The sequence below is a fragment of the Acinonyx jubatus genome, chromosome C1 (assembly GCF_027475565.1).
Source record: "Acinonyx jubatus isolate Ajub_Pintada_27869175 chromosome C1, VMU_Ajub_asm_v1.0, whole genome shotgun sequence".
In the NCBI taxonomy this organism is placed as follows: domain Eukaryota; kingdom Metazoa; phylum Chordata; class Mammalia; order Carnivora; family Felidae; genus Acinonyx; species Acinonyx jubatus.
Window position 1 is genome coordinate 167,920,918 of NC_069381.1, and position 26,955 is coordinate 167,947,872.

The 26,955-nt window shown below is 33.0% G+C and overlaps 1 protein-coding gene across 2 annotated transcripts in view; it reads right to left on the reverse strand.

Moving 5' to 3' along the window:
• Nucleotides 1-26,955, reverse strand: part of NCKAP1 (NCK associated protein 1) — a 108,018-nt gene that overhangs the window by 47,126 nt on the left and 33,937 nt on the right. For both annotated transcript variants that reach the window (XM_027055203.2, XM_027055194.2), the window contains 13 exons: nt 22,725-22,817; nt 22,470-22,526; nt 21,533-21,675; nt 21,359-21,449; nt 18,773-18,910; nt 17,592-17,640; nt 13,514-13,670; nt 10,429-10,485; nt 8,254-8,350; nt 7,499-7,605; nt 6,646-6,778; nt 4,012-4,093; nt 2,415-2,473 (listed from right to left, as the gene is read on the reverse strand). In XM_027055203.2, coding sequence (XP_026911004.1) covers nt 2,415-2,473; nt 4,012-4,093; nt 6,646-6,778; nt 7,499-7,605; nt 8,254-8,350; nt 10,429-10,485; nt 13,514-13,670; nt 17,592-17,640; nt 18,773-18,910; nt 21,359-21,449; nt 21,533-21,675; nt 22,470-22,526; nt 22,725-22,817 — 1,263 coding nt within the window. The remainder of the gene's footprint in view (nt 1-2,414; nt 2,474-4,011; nt 4,094-6,645; nt 6,779-7,498; nt 7,606-8,253; nt 8,351-10,428; nt 10,486-13,513; nt 13,671-17,591; nt 17,641-18,772; nt 18,911-21,358; nt 21,450-21,532; nt 21,676-22,469; nt 22,527-22,724; nt 22,818-26,955) is intronic.

Sequence of the window (26,955 nt, forward strand, 5' to 3'; positions counted from 1 at the left end):
ATGTAAATGGGTGCGGTCACTCTGGAAAACAGTATGGAAATTCCTCAAAAAATTAGAAATATAACGAACTACCATAGGATCCAATTAATTCCATTTCTAGGTATTTATCTGAAGGAAATGAAAACACTAACTCAAAAAGATATCTACAAACGCTTGTTCACTGCAGCACTACCTGCAACAGCCAAGACATGGAAATAGCCTAAGTGGCAACTGATGGATAAATAGATAAATTGTGGTGAAAAAAAAATGTGTGCGTGTGTGTGTGTGTGTGTGTGTGTGTGTGTGTATATAAGAATATCAGTCAGCCAAAAAAATGGGGTAAATCTTGCCACTTGCAACAACATGCACGGACCCCAAAGGCAATGTGCTAAGTGGCGTAAGCCAGAGAAAGGCAAAGACCCAATGAACTCACTTATATATGGAATTTGAAAAAATAACAACAACAAAATAACCCCTTAAAACTGAACTCATAGATGTAGACAATGGACTGCTGGCTGCCAGAGATGGGGAGCTGGAGTTGGGGAATATGGGTGAAAGTAACCAAAAGGTACAAACTTCCAGTTATAAAACAAGTAAGTCCTGGAGATGTCATGTACAGGATGATGACTGTATCAGCAATACTGTATTGCATATTTAAAAGTTGCTAATAAAATACATCTTAAAAGTTCTCATCTTGGCACAAGAACAGACACTCAGATCAATGGAACAGAACAGAGAACCCAGAAATGGACCCACAAACGTATGGCCAACTAATCTTTAACAAAGCAGGAAAGAATATCCAATGGAATAAAGACAGTCTCTTCACCAAGTGGTGCTAGGAAAACTGGACAGCAACATGCAGAAGAATGAACCTGGACCACTTTCTTACACCATACACAAAAATAAACTCAAAATGGATGAAAGACCTAAATGTAAGACAGGAAGCCATCAAAATCCTCGAGGAGAAAGCAGGCAAAAACCTCTTGGATCTTGGCTGCAGTAACTTTTTACTCAACACGTCTCTGGAGGCAAGGGAAACAAAAGCAAAAATGAAAGACTGGGACCTCATCAAAATGAAAAGCTTCTGCACAGCGAAGGAAACAATCAGCAAAACTAAAAGGCAACTGACAGAATGGGAGAAGATATTTGCAAATGACGTATCAGATAAAGGGTTAGTATACAAAATCTATAAAGAACTTATCAAACTCAACACCCAAAAAACAAATCATCCAGTGAAGAAATGGGCAAAAGACATGAATAGATGTTTCTCCAAAGAAGACATCCAGATGGCCAACTGACACATGAAAAAATGCTCAGCATCACTCATCATTAGGGAAATACAAATCAAAACCACAATGAGATACCACCTCACACCTGTCAGAATGGCTAACATTAACAACTCAGGCAACAACAGATGTTGGCGAGGATACGGAGAAAGAGGATCTCTTTTGCATTGTTGTAGGGAATGCAAGCTGGTGCAGCCACTCTGGAAAACAGTATGGAGGTTCCTGACAAAACTAAAAATAGAACTACCCTATGACCCAGCAATTACACTACTAGGCATTTATCCACATGATACAGATGTGCTGTTTCGAAGGGACACATGCAACCCCATGTTTATAGCAGCACCATCAACAATAGCCAAAATATGGAAAGAGCCCAAATGTCCATTGATGGATGAATGGATAAAGAAAATGTGGTGTATGTATACACACACACACACACACACACAATGGAGTATTTATTACTCAGCAATCAAACAGAATGAAATCTTGCCATTTGCCACTATGTGGATGGAACTGGAGGGTGTTATGCTAAGTGAAATTAGTCAGAGAAAGACAAAAATCATATGACTTCACTCATATGAGGACTTTAAGAGACAGAACAGATGAACATAAAGGAAGGGAAACAAAAATAATATAAAAATAGGGAGGGGGACAAAACAGAAGAGACTCGCAAATATGAAGAACAAACTGAGGGTTACTGGAGGGGTTGTGGGAGGGGGATGGGCTAAATGGGTAAGGGGCACTGAGGAATCTACTCCTAAAATCATTGTTTCACTATATGCTAACTAATTTGGATGTAAATTTTATAAAATAAAAAATTAAATTAAAAAAAAAGTTCTCACCATAAGAAAACAAATTTCTAACTATGTGTAGTGATGATGTTAATTAGATACATTATGGCGACCATTTTGCAATAAGTACTAATGTAATGATGTTGCAAACCTGAAACTAGTATAATGTTCTATGTCAATTACATCTTAATAAAAAAACTGTTTCTTCTGAGGTAAAGACTATGGTCAGTTATACAAGGCTATGGTTACTTTTTTCAACAGGTATACAACAATGAACTTTTTTCTAAGTAATGTTTCCATATTAGCTAAAATAGTCAATATCCAAACAGAAAGCCAATGAAAATTAAGTTATTCTTACCTGTAACCTAAACCAATCTAATCTCATTCCTCTGAAATCAAATACTTCCCCATCTTCAACTACAACAGTAGAAAAAAGATTACAAAGCAAATTAATGTTTCAACAAATATATAATCACAGTTTTAAATTTAAGATCAAGATAATTCAACTATGGCCATATACACAAAAGAATTAAAAGCAGGGTCCTAAAGAGATCGTTGTAAACCCATGTTCAGCATTATTCACAATAGCAGCATTATTCATAATAGCTAAAAGGCAGAAGCAACCCAAATGTCCACCAACAGTGCAATAGATGAACAAAATGTGGTACATTATTCAGCCTTGAAAAGGAAGGAAATTCTGACACATGCTATAGTGTGGCTGAATCTTGAGGACATATGTTGTGAAATAAGTCAGTGACAAAAAGAAAAATACTGCATGATTCCACTTATGAGGTACCTAGAGTAATCAAACTCATAGAAACAGAAAGTAGAATGGCGGATACCAGGGGCGAGGGAAATTGAGAAGTTGATATTTAATAGCTATGGAGATTCAGTTTTCAAGATGAAAACGTTCTGGAGATTGGTTGAGCAATTATGTGAATACAGTTAACCCTATTAAACTATACACTTAAAAAAAAAAACAAAAATAATTTAATAGCTAAGACAAGGCAGTAATTCTCAAATCCTATAAAAATGTTGATAGAAGGAGGGAGTTATGCTAAGAGAAGTTATGTTAAGTACAGACTTCTCTCCTAAACTGTTTCTAAGTGTGCTTGCATGTCAATTTTGAAGACGCTAGACTAGAGCTTGAGGAATTCTGTAAACAAAAGCTTTGGACAGCATAGTGAAGTTCTTCAAAATAACTCTTTACAAACCAAATTATCACCAACCAACTTTACAACAGTTTCACTACTTAAGTGTGATATTGATTAAACTAAAATGTATTTATTACTCAAATTTTCAAGGATTTGGATACCCTTTACTTAAAAGGTTACAAAACTAAAATATAACACCAATCTGTTGGAATGAAGTTTTCAAATAATGAAGAAGCAATCTAGTATATGACATTAACTTTTGGGATTGACAGACCGGAACTTAAAATTCCTATAGTAGCACTTAATACCTGTTAGAGCTTGGGAAAATCATGTTAAATAATGGAGAGGTTAACTCTCAAATCTTAAGTTTCCAAACCTACCAAATAAAAGCATAAAGAACTTTTTAAAATTGATGTGGATTAAATAGGATAATATAAGTGCCTGGCAATTTTTAAAATGTTTTATCAACGGTACATACTATTGTCACAGGTGATGCTTGGACCACATATATACTTCATTATGTTTCTTTGTTGTTGTTGTTTTTTTTTAATTACAAAATGCCTTTTTTCACCTGCTGAATAATAAAATATTTCAAGCTATAATTCTCATTATTTTTATAAATGTCACACACCCATTTTGGAAACTTTTGTTTCACAGAGAACAAAGCTAAGACAAAAGAGAACAGATTAAATATGTCCAAAAGTAAGTGAGTCTATAAAAATTAACTGTGAAATCCTCTCCTTGAAAATCAAATTTGAAAACCTAATTAGAAGAAAATATGCTTTTATTTAAAAGACTTACCTTGTTTTACACTCAGGGAAGTCATAGTGTTAACAAAAGAGGACATGATGATTGATTCATCTTCAGGGCAAACAGAAAGATTCTAAAAGAAGAAACAAAAAATAATGTTAAGAACATCTAACAGGGGAAACAATTCATAGGTCCACTAACTGGTGGGTGGATACACAAGATGGTATATCCATACTAAGGAATATTTTTCAGCCTTAAACAGGAATGAAATGTTGATACATACATTAACATGGATGAATCTCAAAAACATACTAACTGAAAGAAATAAAAAACAAAGATTATATAGTATATGATTCCATTTATACAAAATTTTTTGTTAAAAAAAGGCAAAAGTGACCAAAAGGAGATGAATGGTTGGTGGGGATTTAGAGCATCAGTACACAAGAAAAAGGTACACAAGAAAACTTTTAAGTGTTGGAAACTTTCTATGTCTTGACTGTAGTGGCTGTAATGTGAACGAAAACAGACAGTTGCTAAAATTCAAACTGTACACTGAAAATAGGTGACTTTGTGTGTATTATACTTCAGTAAGATTAGGACCAAAAACATCCCTTTCAAGCCAGCTAAAAAAATGAATAGCATATAAAGTACATCTGAAGTTGATAATAAATAATACATTTTTTAATAAGGGAATGCTTAGCTCACTAACAGCATAATTTTCAAAACTTGCACAATGTGAACATACATAATTTCACTGAACTGTACACTTAAAAATAGTGAACGCAGAAAATGTATATTTTACCACAAAAAACAAATTTGACAGCTATTTCATCAACTATATTAACAGGTTAATCTTAGTTCTAAATTTAAATCCTACCAAATGGTTAGAAACACTATGCAGGTACTTCACAACAGAAGAGGGTATAAAAAGCTCATGCATTGTAATTAAAGCCTAAATTCAAATACGGGCTCTACTACTTATGAACTGTGTGATACGGAGCAAGTTACACAAAGTCTATTTTCTTCAACAAATAATGATAACCATACCTATCCTCAGAGGATTGTTGTATAGATGTAATAAAATATCAATAAATCTGACAATTATTAATATTAGTATTACTGCTATTATAGTACTATAATTCTAGGAAAAAAAGACATTAATCTCCCTAGTGTTGTTAAAATACAGTTGATGAAAAAGACACCAAAAGATACGGAATGACTTAAAATTTTTAATGCTGTAACATAAACCTATAAAATTAATAAAATATCCAACCAGCCACAGCAAGTTTAAAACTGACATGAAACCAGGAGACTGGTTTACATTCTGATAGCACAAAAGCCTCTGGCTTATCTGTTAAGTAGTAACTATTAAAATAGAAGTACAGCAAAGCAATAACATTCTAGAGATAAAATCAGCTTTTCTAGACCTTTTTTAATGGACATTGTAAACAGGAAGCATCTGAGCTCCACCTAGCGGATAAAGGAAAAAATACACCAATTCAGGATAGTAACCTAGAAGGAGTATTTAATTCAAGGTAAACAATGCCATGAAAGACATTTTCTTTTCTCATTTACATTTTTTAGGTAGATTTGAAAAAGAAAAATCAGGATTTCAAAGTATGGTTATTTCTCTGGAAAACCAATAGCTCTTAGAATAGTCTTCTTTTTTTTTTTTTTAAAGTTTATTTTTATTTATTTTGAGAGAGAGGGAAGGAGACAGAATTCCAAGCAGGCTCCACTCCGTCAGCACAGAGTCCTATGTGGGGCTCCAACTCATGAATACGAGATCATGACCTGAGCCGAAGTAAAGAGTCTCAGATGCTTAACTGACTGAGCCACTCAGGCACCCCTAGAATAATCTTAATACAAAGAGAATTTGTGTTGTTCTTCCTTTATACTGTATATTAGCTTACAGAACTTTTTTAGACATCTTGATTTTATAAATGAAGTAAAAAAAACCAATTTTCCTTACAGTTAGCTTATTTGGAATAAAAATAAATCTATATTAAGATGAAAAAGACTAAATTATGGAAAGCAAAAAAAAAAAAGACTAAAAATCAATAGAAGAAAATTCAAATTGAAAATAAAATCAGCACATTTAATCTTATTAGGACATCTAGATGAATTTTGTTTTAAAAGTCTGGTCATTTCTAATATACTATGCTAAAAGATTTATCTTCTGTGTTTTATCTAATACTTGGTTATCAATTATAAAGTCTCCATCATCTCTTCTTTATTGCCAGAGCCAATGTCCAAGTTCAGGCTCTCATCAGCTCTCTTCTAATCTCTCTGTTTCCTCCCTTGGCCCCCAGCAATCCATCATCCATACTGAGCCACAGTAATCTAAGTAATAAATCAGATTTATGACTAACCTCCTCTACTGAAAGGCCCTCGATAATTTGGTCACTGTATACCAACCTCCACCCGCCAGGTAAAGAATAATTCCCTGAATTGTGCTCAGTCTGAGCTTTGTACACACTTAAGCATAACACTATGCTACAACACTTGACTACAACTAAATGTTTTCTCCCCTCTAGGTGATGATCCCCCTTAACAAGATACGACAATGACTTGTTTACATTTGTATCTATCACTTGGCACTAGATTATACTGAGCAAACAAATCAGTTACTAGAAAGGAGGGAAGGAAGGAACAACAGGGAGAGTAACATGAGACAGTTCCTACCTGCACAAGTTCATTGAGAACAACAGCATCAAAGCCAGAGAGGTACTGCACATAATACCTCTGCATTACAGGTCCATATTTCCTTACATGTGCTCTAAGCTCTTCCATGTAAAATATTAATTCAGCAATGTGCCTTTTTAAAAAATCCAAGAAAAGTATTTCAAAAAATAAATTCATCATTAAGGAAAATATAAAATGTATCTGATATTACTACAAGAGTTTTTTTCTTAGAAAAAGCATTATTAAATATAATTTTATGTCAATTCCTTCCTAAAGACATTTCCATGATGCAAAGCAAAAATTAAAAAACAGCGATGACTAAAAAGTTGATAAAGGAAAACCCAAAATGAAAATAAAATTAGAGTATCTCATAAATTACATCATTAAAAAAAATCACAAACGGAAGAGGAGTAGAGGATTAGAAGAATTAAGATTTTTCTGTAAGCTCTTATTTCTGTTTCATTTATCTAATTCCTGTTGAAGGACTGTGTACTAAAATGATAAAGATATTTCAAATAACACACTTGGTTCATTAAGGTTCTTATTTAAATTTTTGTGTAGTGAATCATTTTAAAAAATGAATTCCAAAGAAAATATGACTGGTTATAGCAAGAAAATAAGAACTTTATGACCATCTAGGTTTAGGAAACATTACAAGCCCTAATATTAAGCTAACACTGACTCTGCATTTTAATTCATATCATCTAATGGTGTATTACAAATATCCCTTTATTATGAAATGTGAAAAGCTCTAAAAAAGGTTTTCAAAATAATTTAACTTCAATGTCCCCAAATTCCACATCCCATACATCAAAACATTCAAAAAATAACTCTTTAAATGTTGCTAACTTACTTATCTATAAAGTCATCTGCACTCTTCTTTGGCATGTTATCTGCATGACGAAGTAGCCAGATAATTTCATCACGGGCAAAGGATAATGCCATAAAAACAAAAAGTGCCTAATTAAAAAAAAAAAAAAAAAAAAGAACATTTGCTTATTCTCATGCCAAGATTATTAACAAAACCTATTCATAATCTTTGTCTAAGTGAGAGCCACTGGCAAGAACTGATAATATGAAGTTCAAAGACAAAAACGAGAACACAGAAGAAAACCTAGAGACAGGTATCAAGGGGAGTACACATTCAAACATGAAGTGAGAAAAATGCAGGAAGGTGTGATGTATGAATGTCAAGTAAGCAAATTCATTCTCAGTTAAATATAAATTTTAGTAGTTTTCCATAGAGAATTTTTTAAAAATTTTAATTGGCACACCTACAGTTAAATAAGAATTCAAATTTTAGTAAAATTTCATAGAATTTTTTTCATTTTATTTATAATTTTTTTTTAACGTTTATTTATTTTTGAGACAGAGAGAGACAGAGCATGAACGGGGGAGGGTCAGAGAGAGGGAGACACAGAATCTCAAACAGTCTCCAGGCTCTGAGCTGTCAGCACAGAGCCCGACACGGGGCTCGAACTCACGGACCGCGAGATCATGACCTGAGCCGAAGTCGGCCGCTTAACCGACTGAGCCACCCAAGCGCCCCGAATTTTTTTCATTTTAATACGGTACACCTGTAGTTGAAATAAGAATTAAATCAATTACCTTTGGACCTAGCAAGCCAGGTTGATCAGAGAGGACAGTAGCCAATTCTTTCAGTGCAGATCTTAAAAATTTGCGTCTTTCTCTGTGCATTGAACCACTATAGGGAAAGACATCAATATAACTTATCTGTTTCTACTAAAATCATTATTGGCAATTAAATAACTTACCATTTCAGGTCAATTTACAAACATTTTTTAGGAAGCACAAGCTCCTACAAATATCTTCTATATGTATGTCATATCATTAAATGACTTTCCAAACTTATGTTTATCCTGGCCTTCCTTGCAGTGTTTTTATAACCATGTTTATTCTGTTACTCTCCACCTATCAAAATCCTACCCAAACTTCAAGACCAACCCTTCAAGAAGCATTTCCCAATATCCAGATGCCCATTTTTGAATAATGTCTGCAACTTTAACACCATTTAGCCTAGCACTTTATAAAAGTGGACTGTGAAATCCTTGAAAACAAGCAATGTTCTACTACATACATTTTCTGTCACCCCCACAAAGAAAATCAATGAACACAACTTATTAAATATCTGATTATATCCTACTTTATTAAGTATATTCTTATTAAATAGGTAAGACTAATAAACAAGAGCTATATATAATAAAGATATTAGGATGAGATCATTTGGTAATCTTCAAAAACAGAAAGATGAGGAAAGGAAAAGATAATCATAAATATTCACTACTAGGTATTTTTAAAATAAAATGCAAATTTAAAAGAATTACTCTTACATATTAATGTGGAAAAAAATATCACAGAATGTTCTAAGTATTCCAACTCCTCACACTATGCAAAATACACAGTCCCAACAAAGTTTTAAGATTTTGATAGGTGCAAAAAACAGCACCCTCTGCCCACCCCCCCCGCCCCCACACACACACACCCCTCCTAGTTTCACCCTGTCATCTATAAAACAGGGATGATGACACCTCCCTGAAAAGATACATCTTTCATGATGTCTGATACATAGTATTATTACATTAGGCTAATTCCAATGACAAGCTCTTTTTTATCTTACAATAATAAAGTCATCCAATATAATTTCTAAGAAAAGAGGCAATGTTATTTTGACTATTTGATTACACTGAGTTGTGGCAAGGAGTCTGTGGTGTTATTAATACTGAGAGAAAATGTCTATAAAGTACCATGCTTGGCACAAGGTAATGAGGAATTCCTATGAGGAATTCTTACTGCTTACTACCTACAACTACTTTATATAATAAAGGGGGAAAATGCCTTACCTTTAAAAGAATTTCATAAAAGATAGCTAAGAATCATATATGTGCCTACAATAGAGTCTATCCCATGAAGAAGTGATAATCATTTGTATTTCTGTATGTCAAGAAAGGAATGCTAACACACTCCAAAATATATTAGTACTAGAAAATAACTTTTTAAATATAAGCATTTCATTCAAGTGAAAAAATATGCATGAGGAAATAGGTCACTGACAGCAATGAATAAAGATGGTTTAAATTCCCAAAATCCATCGTATAGCCTAAACCTAAATTCTGAAATTCTTGTGGTTTTTATATTTTCATCGATGGCAGTGGTGCTTTATACTCTGCTTTACAGAAATACGGATGGATCAGATAACATTACCTAGGCTCAGTGGAGAAAATATTTTATAGAAGTATATATGTAACACTGAATTATCAAATTATTTATAATTATTTCATGAGAAAATCAAAAAGTTGTTCAAAGATCTTAAATATGATAATTTTTAAGTTATTCTATATACTTACTAATATAAAATATTTACTACAATTAGGTAAGGGCATGAGGATAACATACTTTGAAAAGTAAATACTATTTGGGAGCGTATAAAGATATATCTATGTTCATGAAGTGGTACAAAAATCATCACACCTTGAAAAGTATTGATATGAAAGCATAGTGATGGCAAAAGATCTGAATGATACCTAAAATAAAAGACCTTTGTATGGCACTTGCTTAGAGCATTTTTATCAACACTTCAAAAATATTCCAGATCTGTCTGGACTAACCTGAAGCTTACTAAATACTGAGGATATATACTTCTCATTGATTGGCCCACTTCTATCCCATATTGCACACCATTAATCTGCAGTATGTGAACAAAATTATGCTTTAAGACAAATTCTTGTTGATTACAAGTTCCACAGAGAAAACAGAACTACTTACGCATGTGACACAGCTGCCTCTTTGCATTCTCTTATGTCATTAATACGCTTATTATAGCTATGTGCAAAAAAAAAAAAAAAAAAAAAATTAGATCCTTGTTAATCCTAATTTCATCAGTAACAGTCAAAACGAGTTAGCCAAATACTAAGTCAATTAAAAACGACTATTAGCAATAAGAAAAAAATGGTGCTCAAACTAGAAATGCATGGAACAAGTCCACCTACCTCCTTTCCTAAGTACCCAGTCAAGTCTTCTTAGAAAAACAGACCTCATATTATATTAAATCTAACAATAAAATTGAAGCTCACAATGTAGATCTTTGATTATATACACCTCGTAAAGAACCCACAGAGACACTAAAATTGTACCTCCAATGTAATTAACAGTGGTCTCCAAAATCTAAAGTAATAACAAAGCTACTACTTCTAATTTTATACTATCTGATTTTAAAAAATTCTGAAAGGATATATACTAGGGAGTAACACTACTGAATGTCTGGAGATAGGGGTTTTATGGTAGAAAAAACTGGGGCAGGAAAGCCTAAGACTAAATTAAAAGAAATAGGACACCAGATGCCTGGGTAAGTCAGTCAGATAAGCATCCAACTTCAGCTCAGGTCATAATCTCATGGTTCATGAGTTTGATTCCCGTCAGGCTCTTTGATGTCAGTATGGAGCCCGCTCTGAAGCCTCTGTCTCCCTCTCTCTGCCCCCTCCGCTCTCTCTCTCACAAAATAAATAAACATGAAAAAAATTTCAAAAACAAAAACAAAAAATAGGAACCAACATAAAAAAATTTAAAGGTAACATGTGAAAAAAAGAGCAAATGAATGTTATTTTCATTAATACTACATGCAAAAACTCAAAATTCCTGAAATGTTAAAGAAAAATTATCTTCTTGACAACCTGGCTAAGACCACTTAAACCAAGAAGTCCCAGCTTCTAAATTAAGTACTCTAAGATTTATGTGATCTTTGAGCAAATGTCTAAAATATACTAAATCTGTAATCATTCTCTTTCATAATTAATAAGCTTTTATACTTACAATCTAACCTGTAAGTACTGTAAATCATATTTTCAAGTGATCACTCATGACTTAATAAATTAAAACTTTACAACTTTAATCATGAAGATTCTTAAATGGTAAATTCATTGTTAGAAAAGTATTAACATAAAGAAAAAAAAGCGTAACAAAAAGACAATTGGTGGGGTGCCTGGGTGGCTCAGTCAGTTAAGCATCTGACTTCAGCTCAGGGCATGATCTTGCAGTTCGTGGCTTCAAGCCCACGTCAGGCTCTTTGCTGACAGCTCAGAGCCTGAAGCCTGCTTCAGATTCAGCATCTCCCTCACTCTCTGCCCCTACCCCACCAACAATCTGTCTCTCTCTCAAAAATAAATATACATTAAAAAAAAAATTTTTTTTAAGATAACTGGTCTCATGGTGTCATTCAACTTATGTGTACCATATATAACATAAGCTCGCTCAATATATAGACTACTTGGTTCTAAATGCTTACATATATTTAAATATGATTCCACAGAGAAGCTATCAATATGCTAAGACATAATACAAGTTTCTTAATTTTCAATCTGAACCAATTAGAAAATGAAAATAAATTAGGAAGTATCCCATCTGACATAGGATATTTCCAAGTACTCCAGCATCTAAAATAAAAGCCAAGTAAGAGCTGGAAAGTACATAGGGCACTAGTTCTCATATTATACCTGAGAATCTACCAACATGAGAATGTCAGAACCATCCATGGTGACAGAAACCAGAACAGTGGTCACCGGAGAAGGGAACTGAAAGGTGGGAGACCAGGGGTGGCAGTACTGACCAAAAAAGAGACACAAGACAATTTTCTGGGGATAATGGAAATGTTCTATATCTTGATCTAGGTGGTCACCTAGAGTATTCATATATAAAGTTATTGAGACATACATGTAAAATTTATGCATTCTTCTGTCTGTAAATTCTACTTCAAAAATTACTAGGGAGAAAAAGAGCAGATTCTTTTAACTCTCCAAGATACAGATATAGGAAATACAAATTAGGGATCATGCCCAGTAATCTGGATTAATACGCATCCCAGAGTAATTTTTATGCACACTAAAATTTGAGGCTTAGTTGGTATATTTACTTTTTAATAACTAACAGATGCTTTATCTCAATTTCTTCAAGACATTGTTTTTGTTTGTTTGTTTGTTTGTTTGTTTTTAAGTAGGTTTCATGCCCAGTATGGAGTCCAGCATGGGACTTGAACTCACAACCCTGAGATCAAGACCTGAGCTGAGATCAATAGTTGGGACACTTAACCAACTGAGCCACCCAGGCACCCTGCATGAAGACATTTCTAAATTGGATATGAATCAAATGTTGGTAAACTTCATTTGTATCTGAAACTAACAAGCTGAACATAACTATTTGACACTTTCAGGTATTTTAGAGTATTTTAGATGCTCCTAATTTCAAAAGACTTCAAAACTACTACCAAGTCTGAGGCCAACCTGTTTACTGTATACTGCCTACAGAACCTCATATAGAAAGAAATGCAGGCATTAAAAATTTCAAGGAAACAAATTTGTAAGAACTATTTGCTTTCCAGGGAATGAATATAAATGAGTCACTTGGAACATCTTATTAAAAGGAAACATGATTTCTTACGTGCAGCAGTCTGACTTGTATAATTGTTATAATTTAATGAAGTTCTTCTGACTGACCCACATACTTCTCAATAGCACTTCTACAAATTTCAAAACTCTAAAATGTATATGGTGCTTTTAGCAATATTTACGTCTAAACCCATATCATAATTTGCAAAAGAGAGCACATCTTCTTTATCATAGAATACAAGTTTTAAAAGGGGAGAAACACTAGATACTTCAGTCTGTGAAATTACCTATAAAATATATGAAAATACCGTATCAGGGTGACTGTTAAGAAAAAAACTTACTGTGACCAGTAAGAGGGTACAGGTGACATCTTCTTGCATACATGACCCTTCTCTATCCCCAAACTTCAACAAAAATCATTCACTCACTACCCTTCTCCAAAAAAAAAGACAAGATAAATGAAAATGCCATACCCTCGTATGTTTACAAATAAGTCTTCTGCAGCTTTGTGAATGTGGAAAACTTCATCCCGAAAGAGAGAGAGGCAAGAGCTACTTTGAAGAGCTAGCTTCCAAAGGTTCAGTGCTGTCGCATCAGTATTTAGAATCCCATGGCACAAAATGAAGCCAACTTAAAAAAAAAAGTAAATACGAATATAAAAGTATTCCAAAATTAAATTCTTTCCATTACAAAGTAGCTTCCAAAAATTTCAGAAACATAAAATTGAGGCTTTTTATTGAGGCTTTTTAAATGACAGGTAATAACTCATACACACAAGATGGCAACAATTGTCAATAATTTCCTGTATTCTGCAAAATCAGTCCTTTGAACCCACACTGATGAGAAAAAATGTTGCTTCTGGCCTGTGAAAAGTCATTTTAATAAATGAGTAAAAGACATTTTCAAAATCTTTATGAAATATTTTAACCTAGATATCAGAAGTTAAACTAATCAACAAATACAGTAATCATAACTATTACAGTAACTGAAAAATAAGGCTAATCTACTTTTTTAAATCACCAGAAGAAATGCATCTCACATTTTCACAGCAATATATAGATTACTAAATAAGCTTTCACTTATATTATCTCACATGATTCTCTGGAGTAGATAAAATAGATGGTATCCTTCTCTTTTATAGTTGAAGAAATGAAGGTTCAATGACTTGCCTAAAGTTATACTATTAACTATTAGAGCTATATTTAGCCTCAAGTATTTACCCTTAAAGTCTAAGATTCTTTCAATATATTATGCTGCTTTCTTACATGAATTCATATATCTCTTTCATCTTTTGTTATCTACTTTGGAAATCCTATACAAATTTAAAATCCTATGTATGTTTGTTGATGCCCTCTGTAGCCCTCTCCACTACGCCACAAAACCTCATCTGTCAGTCATTCAACATTTACTCAGTACCTGCTATACACAAGTTACTGGGTCAGTTACTAACCAATCCTATTTCTGTGAGATTTCCCTAGGATTCTCAGTGGTCACTCTCCCCTTTAAACTCCTGAATCGTTAACATATAACTTGTCATTCATCTTTTTATTCTTAGCTCAACCTTCCTTTAACAGGACACTATGCAAGCAAGTTAACTTTTTAAGGTAAGTAGGCATATACTGTGGAATCATATACAGAAGCATATTAAACTTCTTTAAATACCCTGAAACATAAAAAAGTTTTTCATGCAACAGGACCCCTAAACACAGCCAATTACATGGTCTGGTACACAACCAAAGAAACAGAATATACACATGGAAACTTAAGTCCTCACGAGAAACTGTTTGTAAAAGATTCTTGTCCTATATAATGTTTTTTTACTCTAAACCTCTGAGTAAAAAGTGATTTCGCTTAGTGTTTTATACCTCGTTGAATACTTAGAGTCACAAAATTGCTGCAGATGATAAAAGGTTTCTCTAAAGATGTTAGCAGTTATTATGGGTTACCATATATTTTATTTTTTTAAGATATGGATTACCTTATGAATTAAAATATCTTCATTTGTTTATGACAGAATCAAAAAGGGCAAATGAATTTAAAATAGACTGCCCAAGATTAGGATGATTTATTAATTAAATCATATATTAACTTCCTTTACCCACCAAGGTTCCAATACAAGGACAGAAAAAAAAAATTTAGTTATTTTAAGCCACAAAAATGTTAGAAAACAAGAAAGAAGACCAATACTAAGAATGCAATCTTGCCATCTGCAATTATGTGGATGGAACTAGAGTGTATTATGCTAAGGGAAATTAGAGAAAGACAAATATCATGTGACTTTACTGATGTGGAATTTAAGATACAAAACAGATGAACATAAGGGAAGAGAAGCAAAAATAATACAAAAACATGGAGGGGGATAAAACATAAGAGACTCTTAAATACAGAGAACAAACTGAGGGTTGCTGGAGGGGTTCTGGGTGGGGAGATGGGCTAAATGGGCAAGAGGCATTAAGGAGGACACTTGTTGGGATGAACGCTGGGTGTTATATGTAGGGGATGAATCATGGGACTCTACTCCTGAAACCATTATTGCACTATATGCTAACTAATGTGGATGTTAATAAATAAATAAATAAATAAATAAATAAATAAATAAATAAATACCAATACTAGACAAGAAAGTTGGGAAAAATCTTTTAAGATCGAAAGTAGACAGAACTCGACTATCAATTTAAAGAGAGTCAGGAATTAGTAATCCAAAACTCCAGAGATGAAAAGAGATCTTTCCCAAGGAGTCCTCTGAGTCCAACCAACAGAGCAAGAATAGACCCTGAAAAGAACATCAGGATAAGTTATTTTATAATTGCATTCCAAATAGCTGGGTCTTCAACATTCCAGACTCTCAGTAACTCTCGGCCCCAGGCTATAATCTAGACCAATGATTCTCCAACTTTAGCTTGCATCAGAGCTACTAGGAAGACTTATTAAATCAGATTGCTAGGATCCATTCACTGTTTCCAACTGAGTAGGTCTAGGGTGAAGATCAAGATTCTACATATCTAATAAGTTCCTAGGTGATGCTGCTGATCCAGGGACCACACTTGAAACTAATCTAGAGCAAAGCACTAAAGAAAGCAGACCACAGTCTACAGAAAAGTCCTACTATGAGTTTTAGGGTTAAAATGACAAGTGCAGAGTTTAAGGCAATTCTTAACTTCTATATTAACTCTACTCAAGGCTCAAACACATGAAGGCAGCAAACTTCAGAGTAAACCTTCCTTACTTGGGCAACTGTGAGTATCCCAAATCTGCCTCTATGTCCCTACATTCCTTCTTAGGGTAGCCTGCCTTCTGACCTACCTCCCTCTCATCATACAGGGCCCTGTACTCAGCATTCCTAAAGACTAGGGGCACTAGTGCTATTAACTCTAGGTCATCATGCTACCTAACTCTACTAATCACCTCTGTTCTACAGCCAAACTTCCATAAACATGAACAACCAAGGATCACAATACATTTAAGCAAAATTAATACTTTGAAAACTGTGTTTTGATCAAGTAAGAGACTAAAGGATGAAAATCTTAACTATCGTTACAGAAGAAAATAGAGTATCACAAAAATGATCAATGTAAAATATATAATTAATAAAAATGGCCAGGGACAGGGAGTTATGTGCTAAATTCCTCCTCTTTCATACTAATAACAGTGCTATTCAAAGTGCCAGGGCATAATGAGATTGAGTAAAGAAACTAACGGTATTTAGAAACTCTCATAAAAATCTGACATTGATTTATGAGTAGAAAGCTAAAAACAATGTTAGATTAAACTGAATTTAATAATTTAAAATGTGGGCTTTTGCATCTGTATTAATTTCTGGTAATTCTAATAATTCAATTTTTTTGAATTTTATAGAAGTATCAATGCAAAAAAAATTTTTTTTAAAAACTGGTCCTTCACTATAGTTTGAGATATACTATAATAAAAAAAAACAATAAATAAATCTTAAAGGTTAATAAACCAAGAAACAAGACCTATAAGAACTAAGAAACAAAAACTGCTCAAAATTATTCCCATATGCTACTGGACCTGGGGGCGGTAGAAGTAATTATAGAAACTCTCATTCTATATTGTATCTGTATGTTACTGTGTCTATTTCCCCTATGGTTTGTGAACGTCCCAGGGGCACAACTAGTAATTTCATCTTCCAATGCATTTAACTGCCAACGATGAGTCATTATTATATGTACAGAAGTAAACTAAAACCAAAAACCTTAGCTGAATAAACATGACATTTTAAAAAATCATTAAAAACAAAATAAAAATGTAGTTTTGACAGTCATACTGAGAGGCAATATAATGTACCATGAGCCTTGGCATTAGCCTAGGTTCTCATTTTGTCTTTGTCACTTATTAGCTACATAGACTAAGCTTTAGATTCCTCGACTATAAACAGACTATCTTGACAGGGTCAGTATGAGAAATGAATGAGGTAATACACAGAAATGGCTTAGGACAGTGCTTGGCACAGAAGTAATCCATATTACCTGTTATTTTTCTCTAAAACTTAAAACTTGAGAGATAGTTACAAAACTAATTGATTTTACTTACAGATAATCCATTTTTCCATTGCATCCAAAGAGAGATATTCACAAGGCATCTTAAAAAGAGAAAATATATACCTGTGATTAGAAGAAATTCTAAAAAAACAAATCCTATGCTAAGTCACTCTCTTTCTCTTCCTCCTAAAAACTCTTACTGCTCAATTCTTGGCTCAAATACCACCATGACGTATTTAAAAGGCTGGATAAAAGTTTTATAACTTATGATTTAAACTTGCAGTCCATAAAGGACAGTAAGAGCTGTGCCCCTTTCACATTTACACTCCCTGAAACCTCCCTTAAAATAATACTGTTGCTAAATTGTCTTCAATCTGATAAAGGACAACTTCAAATTTCCCAACTCTATTTCAGAGCTTGTAGTATTCCAAGAGATAATATTTAATCAATTTAAAAAAGATTTAGGTACATGGGTACTTACTATCTCACCCCAATCAGTAATTTTGTGTGTGTATTCTCCATCTGCATAACATATATTTTTATACATACAGAGAACAGACTGAAAATACAGTTGACCCTTGAATAACAGGAGGATTAGGAATGCCAACACCCTGCTCCCCATGCAGCTGAAAATTTGCCTAACACTCCTGACTTCCAAAAATTTAAATACTAATAGCTTACTGTTGACCAGAAGCCTTACCAATGACAAAGTCAATTAATATATATTTTGTAAGTTACACATATTATATAATGTATTCTTACAATAATAAAGCTAGAGAAAATATTAAGAAAATCTTAAGAGAAAATACATTTACAGTACAATACTGTATTTATCAAAAAATACACGTGTAAGTGACCTTACACAGTTCAAACCAATGTTGTTTAAGGGTCAACTATATAAAACAATATAATGATTTTGGTGAGGATTTAAGATGATTTGTATTTCCTTCTTTACAATTTTCTGCATTTTCCAAATTTTCTACTATAACAGAACAAAACAGACATTTAAATTTTAAGAGAAAATACTTACATTACTGATTGTATTAACTTAGCATCAGATTTTAGAAATAAAAAAACTCAATAGTACAACTTAATTACTGGACATTTTACAATAAACTTCACTGACAGGCTAACATCAATCAGAAGAAAAATCACAACAGTACTGCATTGCTGATATTTTTTTAAAAATCAACTTTACTATTTTTATTCAAAAAGGGAAAAACAGAACCATACGGTGTCAGACTGTGCAGGATTAAGCATTGTACTGGGTGCACTGATGAGACTCAATAGTTGGGCATTTCTCCACTGGTCAGCTGAAAGATTCCTTCGAGGATACACCATCTGAAGAGAAATTAGTGCATCTGAAAGAGACTAATTAAAATAGGAAAAAAGGAAGTTGAGGAACAAAGACTTTTTTTTATTTTTCCATTTAAATTTCAGCTACAAGTGCTATGTGTTTCTAACTGTACCATCCTAAAACAACAAAGCCTAATTACAACTATGCTCCATATAGTATCTAAGGTGGGTCTGGCTACCACCTCTAGAATTTTTTTTAATTTCATAAAAACTACATAGATTCTGTATTCCTGGGCAAGAGCTCAGCTCAGGAAATCATGTTAGTTCCTTAAAAGTTACAATGTTTGGCAATCTTGGGATCTTTATTTCAAAAGGGGTAGTAGGCACATTCTTTTGTGCATCATTTTCTACTCTAATAGTTCTTTGAAAAAACACATTAGGGTTATAGGACTGTTAATAGAGCTCAACATATTTCATATTTCTCCAAAGATTTCTTTACAAAAAAAAAAATGTGCTCTATCTTAATAAATTACTTAACTTCTATTTGTCATTTGGTCTGTTAATTATAGCTTTATCATCAAGGTATTTAATGTTTCTTCTCATCTGCTTCTTACTTGCTTTTAACTGTCCTTTGCTATTCATCTTTGCTTCCTAGAATCTCTGTGTAAGAGTGAACATCTGAGTGCACATGAATTACCATGGAATTTGTTCAAAAATCAGAATCCAGAGTTCTACCTGAAACTTAGTAAACCAGAACCTCTGGGAGTAGACCCCAGGAATCTGTATTTTTATTATACTCTCCCAAGTGATTATGAATGTTTTTAAAATTAATTTTAACAAATCCTAGCAAATACAGGATAGACTTTGTATCTAAACCTGAGATATCATGGAACATCAGAAAAATTGTGATTAGGAAATAAAGGGTCTAATCCAAATGGATAATTCTCTTGAAGCAATTATTAATAGTCTAGTATATGCAAATGACTATGGAGAACTTAAAAAGACATGCAAGAGTCTTAAGGAAATTTTCATCACTTAAGTGGGAAAAGAACGAAATCTGAATTGGGTAAATAAAAATTTGGCCGTATGTGATTGGCAAAAAGTCAGAAATGAATGTATAGACAAAACAGAGAGGAGTAGGGAAGACAGTTCCAGGTGAGGAAAAAGCAATACCCAAATCAGAGACAAATGACTGTGGTATGCTCAGCACGCTGAGGAATCCTGACATCTCCATCTGCAATGCTGATTTTTACTTCAAAACTGATGCCATCCACTGGCCTCTTTCAAACTAATGATCCAACTAACTTCAAAACAATAACCTATATAAATTTGTGGGTATAATACAGCTAAACAAAGAAATTAAACTACAAACACATCTTCTGTAAACACATCTTCAGAATTTTTACTGGAGTAAAAAAATGGAAGGAAAATTCTTGGTGTTAACTGTGGGTCAAAAAAAAAGCACAGATTTAGAGAAAATAGTGTATTATTAAAATGTTTAACTCTTATGACTCAAAGAGAATGAACCAAGATTCTAAAATCTTGGGATTTAGCTCTGGTTTTGCCCCAATTGCTGCTAAATGACTTATTGTGTCACTTCTCCAGTTCTCAATTTTTATCAGTAATAGGATGTATGAGATACCTCCAAATTTCCTTGATGTGCATATGAACTATGGTTCTTTGAATCAGCCCTACTGCAAAGAAACCATAATGGCAAGACTCCCTTGAACCAAAATTGTTTCACTAAAACTACTTTTTTATATATTGTAAAAGACATTCAAAATTATTTTCACAAAGCTCTTATAGTTTTTCTTAAGATTTATTAATAACTTAGTTAAAATTTATCAAACACTATGTATCTAAATACTTTTTATGAAGTAATTCATTTAATCCTCATAACAACCATATGAGGGAGATATTATTTCTCTATTTTTACAGATAAGAAAATGGATACAGGGAAGATGGTTAAGGAATGTGCCCAATATTACACACTCAGTAATTGGCAGAGTTGGGATTAGAACCCAGGTAGTCTGGTATCAGAGCAGACATTCCCAAATACTAAACTTCACTACCTCTATACCCTATACTGAATCTAAAATCTATAATGGAGGTGACTGGGTGGCTCAGTTAAGCATCCGACTCCCGATTTCAGCTCAGGTCATGATTTCACGATTTGTGAATCTGAGCCCCATGTCAGGCTCTGTGCTGACATCGCAGAGCCTGTTTGGGATTCTGTCCCCCTCTCTTTCTGCCCCTACCCTGCTTGCTCTCTGTCTCTCAAAACAAATAAAAATAAACTAAAAAAAAATAATAAAAATAAAAATTATACTGGATCAATATATTCCTGAGTTTCCATGTACTATTTGGAATCTAACTAATGAGTTCTCTGGTTCACAATTAGATAATACCATACACAGCTATTATTCGCATCCCATTATGTTTTTCATAAAGAAGTTTATCTAACTATCCACCCTTATACTATTTCATATGCCTATTAAAAGCAATCTAAAAACCAGGTCCTACCTTGCTATGGGGTACAAATTCTTCCATCATTTTTTTTAAAGGGTTTTCATAATCCACAATCATCTGACCAAGGCGTGGGTATTCTCGGTCACTTAAAATAGACATATCAAATTTCAATGAGTTGTTAGCCATCAAACTGAGAATTTCACAAAGATCTGTATAATGCAGGTCTACCTGGCTCCATGGGTCATTTCATGAGCATAGTTGTATAATCCAATGATTGCCTTCCTTTCTTCAATTCGAGACAGTAGTATCATTAGTGTTGTATAGGTTATAATCAAATCTAAGTAGTTCTTTGTTAAATCAAAGTTTACAGTCTAGAAAACAAAAATCAAGTTTAACCTCTTATTTTGTAAACTTTAAGACACACACACGCACACACACAATCTTCATGGCAGCTACTAAAAGTCAATAATCTTTAGTTATTTATTTTATGCCTACTTCTAAAATTCTAATTCCTTTCACCAAAAACATACCTAAAATTTAGAAGTTACAGGTAACGGTTTCATGTTGGTGACACAATTTTATGGATGACAAAAAGCTTGTTATTGCTTTATTTAACTGGTAAATAGTTTAAAAGATAAATAAAACCAGAATAAGAAGAAATATGGAGCCAATCTCACTAAGCAAGAAAAAGGAGTACTAAATAAAAAAGTAATGGAAGTCATTTAGTAGTAAATTGTCAATGGAGGCATTTTTCACTCTGACTTCCTGTATCTAGAAATTGTCGTACCTAAGATTCTATCAAGTATGCCTTTTACAGAGAAAAGTATTAGTCACTTAACTTTTTTAAATTGCAATTACTAAAATACTAAAATTAACAACTATTTTCCAATACACTCAAGATTTATACTCAGTGACAGTGAAATAAGTAAAAATAGAAAATACATTATAACTCCTTACCTTTAAAAAGTGCTACAAAATACGGGCTCCATGCTGACAGCTCAGAGCCTGGAGCCTGCTTCAGATTCTGTATCTCCCTCTCTCTCTGCCCCTCCCCCACTCGTGCCCAGTCTCTCTGTGTCTCTCAAAAATGAATAAAAACGTTAAAAGAAAAAAAAAAAGAAGCTACCAGGAGAGAATCAGGAGTTTTTCTGAAAATAATACTTACGATATCAAAGAAGACTTGGCAAACATCAATAGTGTTCAGCAATTCACAAACATGGTCCTGAAAATAAAAGCTTATGTTAATTTTCTACCTAGGTAAATAATACTAAATTTAGAAAACACAAAAATAAAATATATTTTAAATTGTAGTTGCAAAAGAATTCTTATTTTATTATCTACAAGTGACAAAGCAATTTATACAATTAATAAACATCAACCTACTTCTGAAATATTAAACTTTATATATTAAAATACATACCTTAAATTCCATAACATCTACAAATGTAAAGTAGTATAATGCCAGATTTTTCAGAATCTCTGATTTTTCTTTCTGTAGCTGTGCAAGCTGTTGCTGTAAAAAAACAAAATTAGAATGCATTTTTCATTCAGAACAAAAATATTTAATTTTACTACAAACTATCTTCTTTTATGATTGCTATATGGAAGCACAAGCTCTTAGAACAGTATCTCTAGATGATTAAGGCTTTTTAAAAAAAACCAAAATACTTGACATAGCAACTGCTAATAGTGATCAGCAACTGACAGTGTGAGGCTATAAAACCAATCAAAGCAGATTAGTACCAAACTGCACTACTATTAAGGAAAACTGGAAAATGTTAGGGAAAGGTATCAAATGAACTCTTTAAAAAAAATTAAAAACAACTCATGAGAGCATGATCACATTACCAGAAGTGAGAGGAAAAAAAAGGATGATAAACACTGTGACTTACACTACAAAAAAACAATATGCTTTATAAATTTGGAACTTACCAAAAAGAACATCCAGGCAAAGCCACGTTAAGCATGCAAAATAAAATGTAGATACAAACATAAAATACAGTAACGGTTCCCTGACCAGATCCACAAAACACAATAATACATTAAACAAAAGCAAAAAACCACAACAACAAAAAAAGAAATGAGAAAGAAGCAAAACTAGAGTTAAGACACTGGTAAACATGAAAGAGGGAAATGTGAATATAAAAGATAAATATTATCCAATCAACTGCATTATTAAATTTAAAAAGCCCTAGGTTTTCTTTTCAAAACTGTAAGTTCTGGAAGAATCCAGCCACATTTAACACCCTGTATCATAAGACTGACAGAATTCCAATAAACCTTCTAGAACCTTGATATTCTCAGTGTAGTCCACAGAAGAGCAACTCCACATCATTTAGGAGCTGATTAGAAAAGCAGAATCTCAGGCCCAAGGAAGATCTACTGAATGAGAATTTGCCTTTTAACAAAATACCCAGGTGATCTGAATGCACACTAAATGTCTGAGAATCACTTGTCTAGAATGTGAGAAAACTAGAATACGGAAAAGTGGTTTGAAGTAACAAAATTGCTGTCATAGTCCACATAATTTTGAGGCCCTCATACGGTTCTTACTTATACAGGAGAGTTGGGGGAAGAGGTGCCCCTCTACATAATTGTACTGAACCATTATGATAAGCCAGAAAATTTACAGCAGTGAGTGCAACATCAAGGGAAAATTCAAAAAAAATTCTGACAAGACAGTTTAAAATAGCAAGTATAGCAGTCTAGTAGACCCATCTAATATAGGGTAAACTACCCTAAAGACTGCAGTCCCTGAAGACATTTAAAGAATTATGTCTAGAAAATATGTAAATGAAGTACCTCATTACTTCCTCATAATGCCAGACATATTAAAGTGTATACTTACAGTGATGTGTAACTGGTTTTAGCTTTATCTATGAGTAACTGACTTTATTTTCAACAATGTATCTGTTTCAAAACACTTCCATGTTTATATGCACATTTTTAATCATTACCACTCATCAAGCAGATACTTATACAAAAATGACTATTTTCTGGGGGTGTCAAGTGGACAAATGGGTGAAGGGGAGTGGCAGACACAGGCTTCCAGTTATGGAATGAGTAAGTTAGGGGAATAAAAAGTATAGCATAGGGAATATTGTCAGTGGTGTTACAACAGCATTGTATGGTGACAGGTGGTAGCTACACTTGTGGAGAACGTAGTATTAACATATAAACTTGTGGAATTACTGTTATACACCTGAAACTAATGTAACACTGTGTCAACTATACTTCAACTAAAACTAAATTAATAAATTTTAAAAGATTCTATTTCCTCAGATTATATTACCTTTACCTTTAAGTTCAACAATAAACCTTTATGATTGATGACTTAGTCTTTTTTTTTTTTTTTTTTTGCTTTTCAGTACTTTAAATTTGAGTTTTGAAATATAATAGGTAAAGTACACTCATAAGAAGCAACAGTATAACTCAGTTGCTACTGGGCTTAATTATTAATAGTACCTCCTTTCAATTTCAGCATCCTAGTTTGGACCAAAAAAAAAAAAAAAAAAAAGACAGAGTCACCATCTCATTATGGCCTTAATGATCTTTTACACACATTTTATTTTACATATTAAGAACCTAATGCCCACAGAATGTAAAAGAACTGTCCTTTCTACCATTCTGTATGGTCACCACCTCCCTTTTTAGTAATAAAATCTCATTATGGTCTAAATTTCTCATTCAACTTTATTTCCCCCAAACCATATGTAACTAGCCTCAAAGTGACTAAAAACATTCACTCCACTAACAAATGTCTGAATTCAAAACAGTCAAGTTTTCAAGGCCTTACACAATTTGGTTCTAAATAAAATTTACTTTCCCAATCTAAAATTTCTCCTACATTCATTCATACACAGTACCTAAAACAAACTATTCCCTATTTTCTATACACATCTCATATTTGTTTCCTCTACTGAGATGTCCAAATCCTACTATCCCCAAACTATTCAGTTTAAATGTTAACCTATCTTCAAAAACCATGCCTGATTAAACTTCTTCCCTGAATGCAAGTATTAGCTCTCTCTTCTAAATGTGTATAATTTCTAACAGTATCATTTTCTACCCTGTATCACAGCTTTCTCCAGCACTATAAGACAGTGTACCAAACTCATTTTTTTCAATCTCCACAGCCCATATCACATTGCTCTGAACATAAAAAAGTATCCAACATAAACATCTATCAGAGGAGAGATTATGACAAATTTAAAAGGTTTTTATGTCAATCATAGATGACAAATTTTGCTAGAAAGCCTACCTCTTATTGAACAACCAAGACTAACTGACTTAACCATTAGAGCCTAATACTCTCATCATTAGCCAAAATAATGTACATGAGAACATCTGACAGTTCCTGGCACCCAGAAGCTATTCATTCAATATTAGATAAATGGCAAAGGAGGCTAAACAAACCATTTCTTCAAAACAAAAGAAAAGCTATTTTAAATAATGTAGTACTACTCATAGTACTTCTAGTAAGAGCTGGTATTATATGAGCACACACTCCTTGTCAGGCATTGTTCCAAATACTCTACAAGTATCTCACTCAGTCGTCCCAATTATATTCCCTATTTAATGACAATAAATTCCATAAAGTTCTGTATGAAAGAGATCAATTATAACCACAAAGAACAAAAGTGTCTACAACTTTAAGACTTCAACCACAAAAAAAGAATGGTACCTTTTAGTTCTTAAAGTGAAAGAGAGTAGATACTACTAAATGTATTTAATTTTAGGTTCATCATCTCATTGTTTTATAGTAAACAAAAAGCAGGAAACAGCTAAACAACAGATCAATAATAAATTGTTTGATGTAACAGAACAGAATTAGAAAAGTGTAATTCTGAGAACTGATTCTATTCATTAATACTTTAAAAGCATTATTTTGGATACTTAGATTAACTATATACATTAGCAAAATATTTGTACAATGCTTTCACTAAATTTCAAACCATGGATCCTTATTCTTAACATTCAAAGTAAAAAATATGTAAAAACCGAAAACAAACAGGAAAAACATTAGCAACACAGATCGTAAAAACATCGTATCTTTGCACTGAAAAATGTTGGTTATCAATCTTTGTCAAATTAAGAAGCATTTTACACACAAAATAAGTATCTAAAAAATTCACTGAAATGTAGTATTTACTAGTTTTTACTCTTTCAAAGAAAAATTACTGGCAAATTACAATAAAGAACCAATGCCTAAGATGGCAACTCACTGATTTTCAAAGAAATGTGGCTATAGTTCTCTATTCACCTATTTCAAGTATTATGTTCTTTCATTGTCAAAACTGCTTATGCATAATAAACTATTTTTCTTGATCTAAATTATGCTAGTATTTTGTTCCTTTTAAAAACCAAGTACAGTATGGAACCCAAATAGCCAAAGCAATCCTGAAAAAGAAAACCAAAGCTGAAGGCATCACAAGTCCGGACTTCAAGCTGTATTACAAAGGTGTAATCATCAAGACAGTATGGTACTAGCACAAAAACAGAAACATAGATCAATGGAACAGAATAGAGAACCAAGAAATGGACACACAACTATATAGTTAACTAATCTTTGACAAAGCAGGAAAGAATATCCAATGGAAAAAAGACAAGTCTCTTCAGCAAATGGTGGTGGGAAAACAGTACAGCGACAT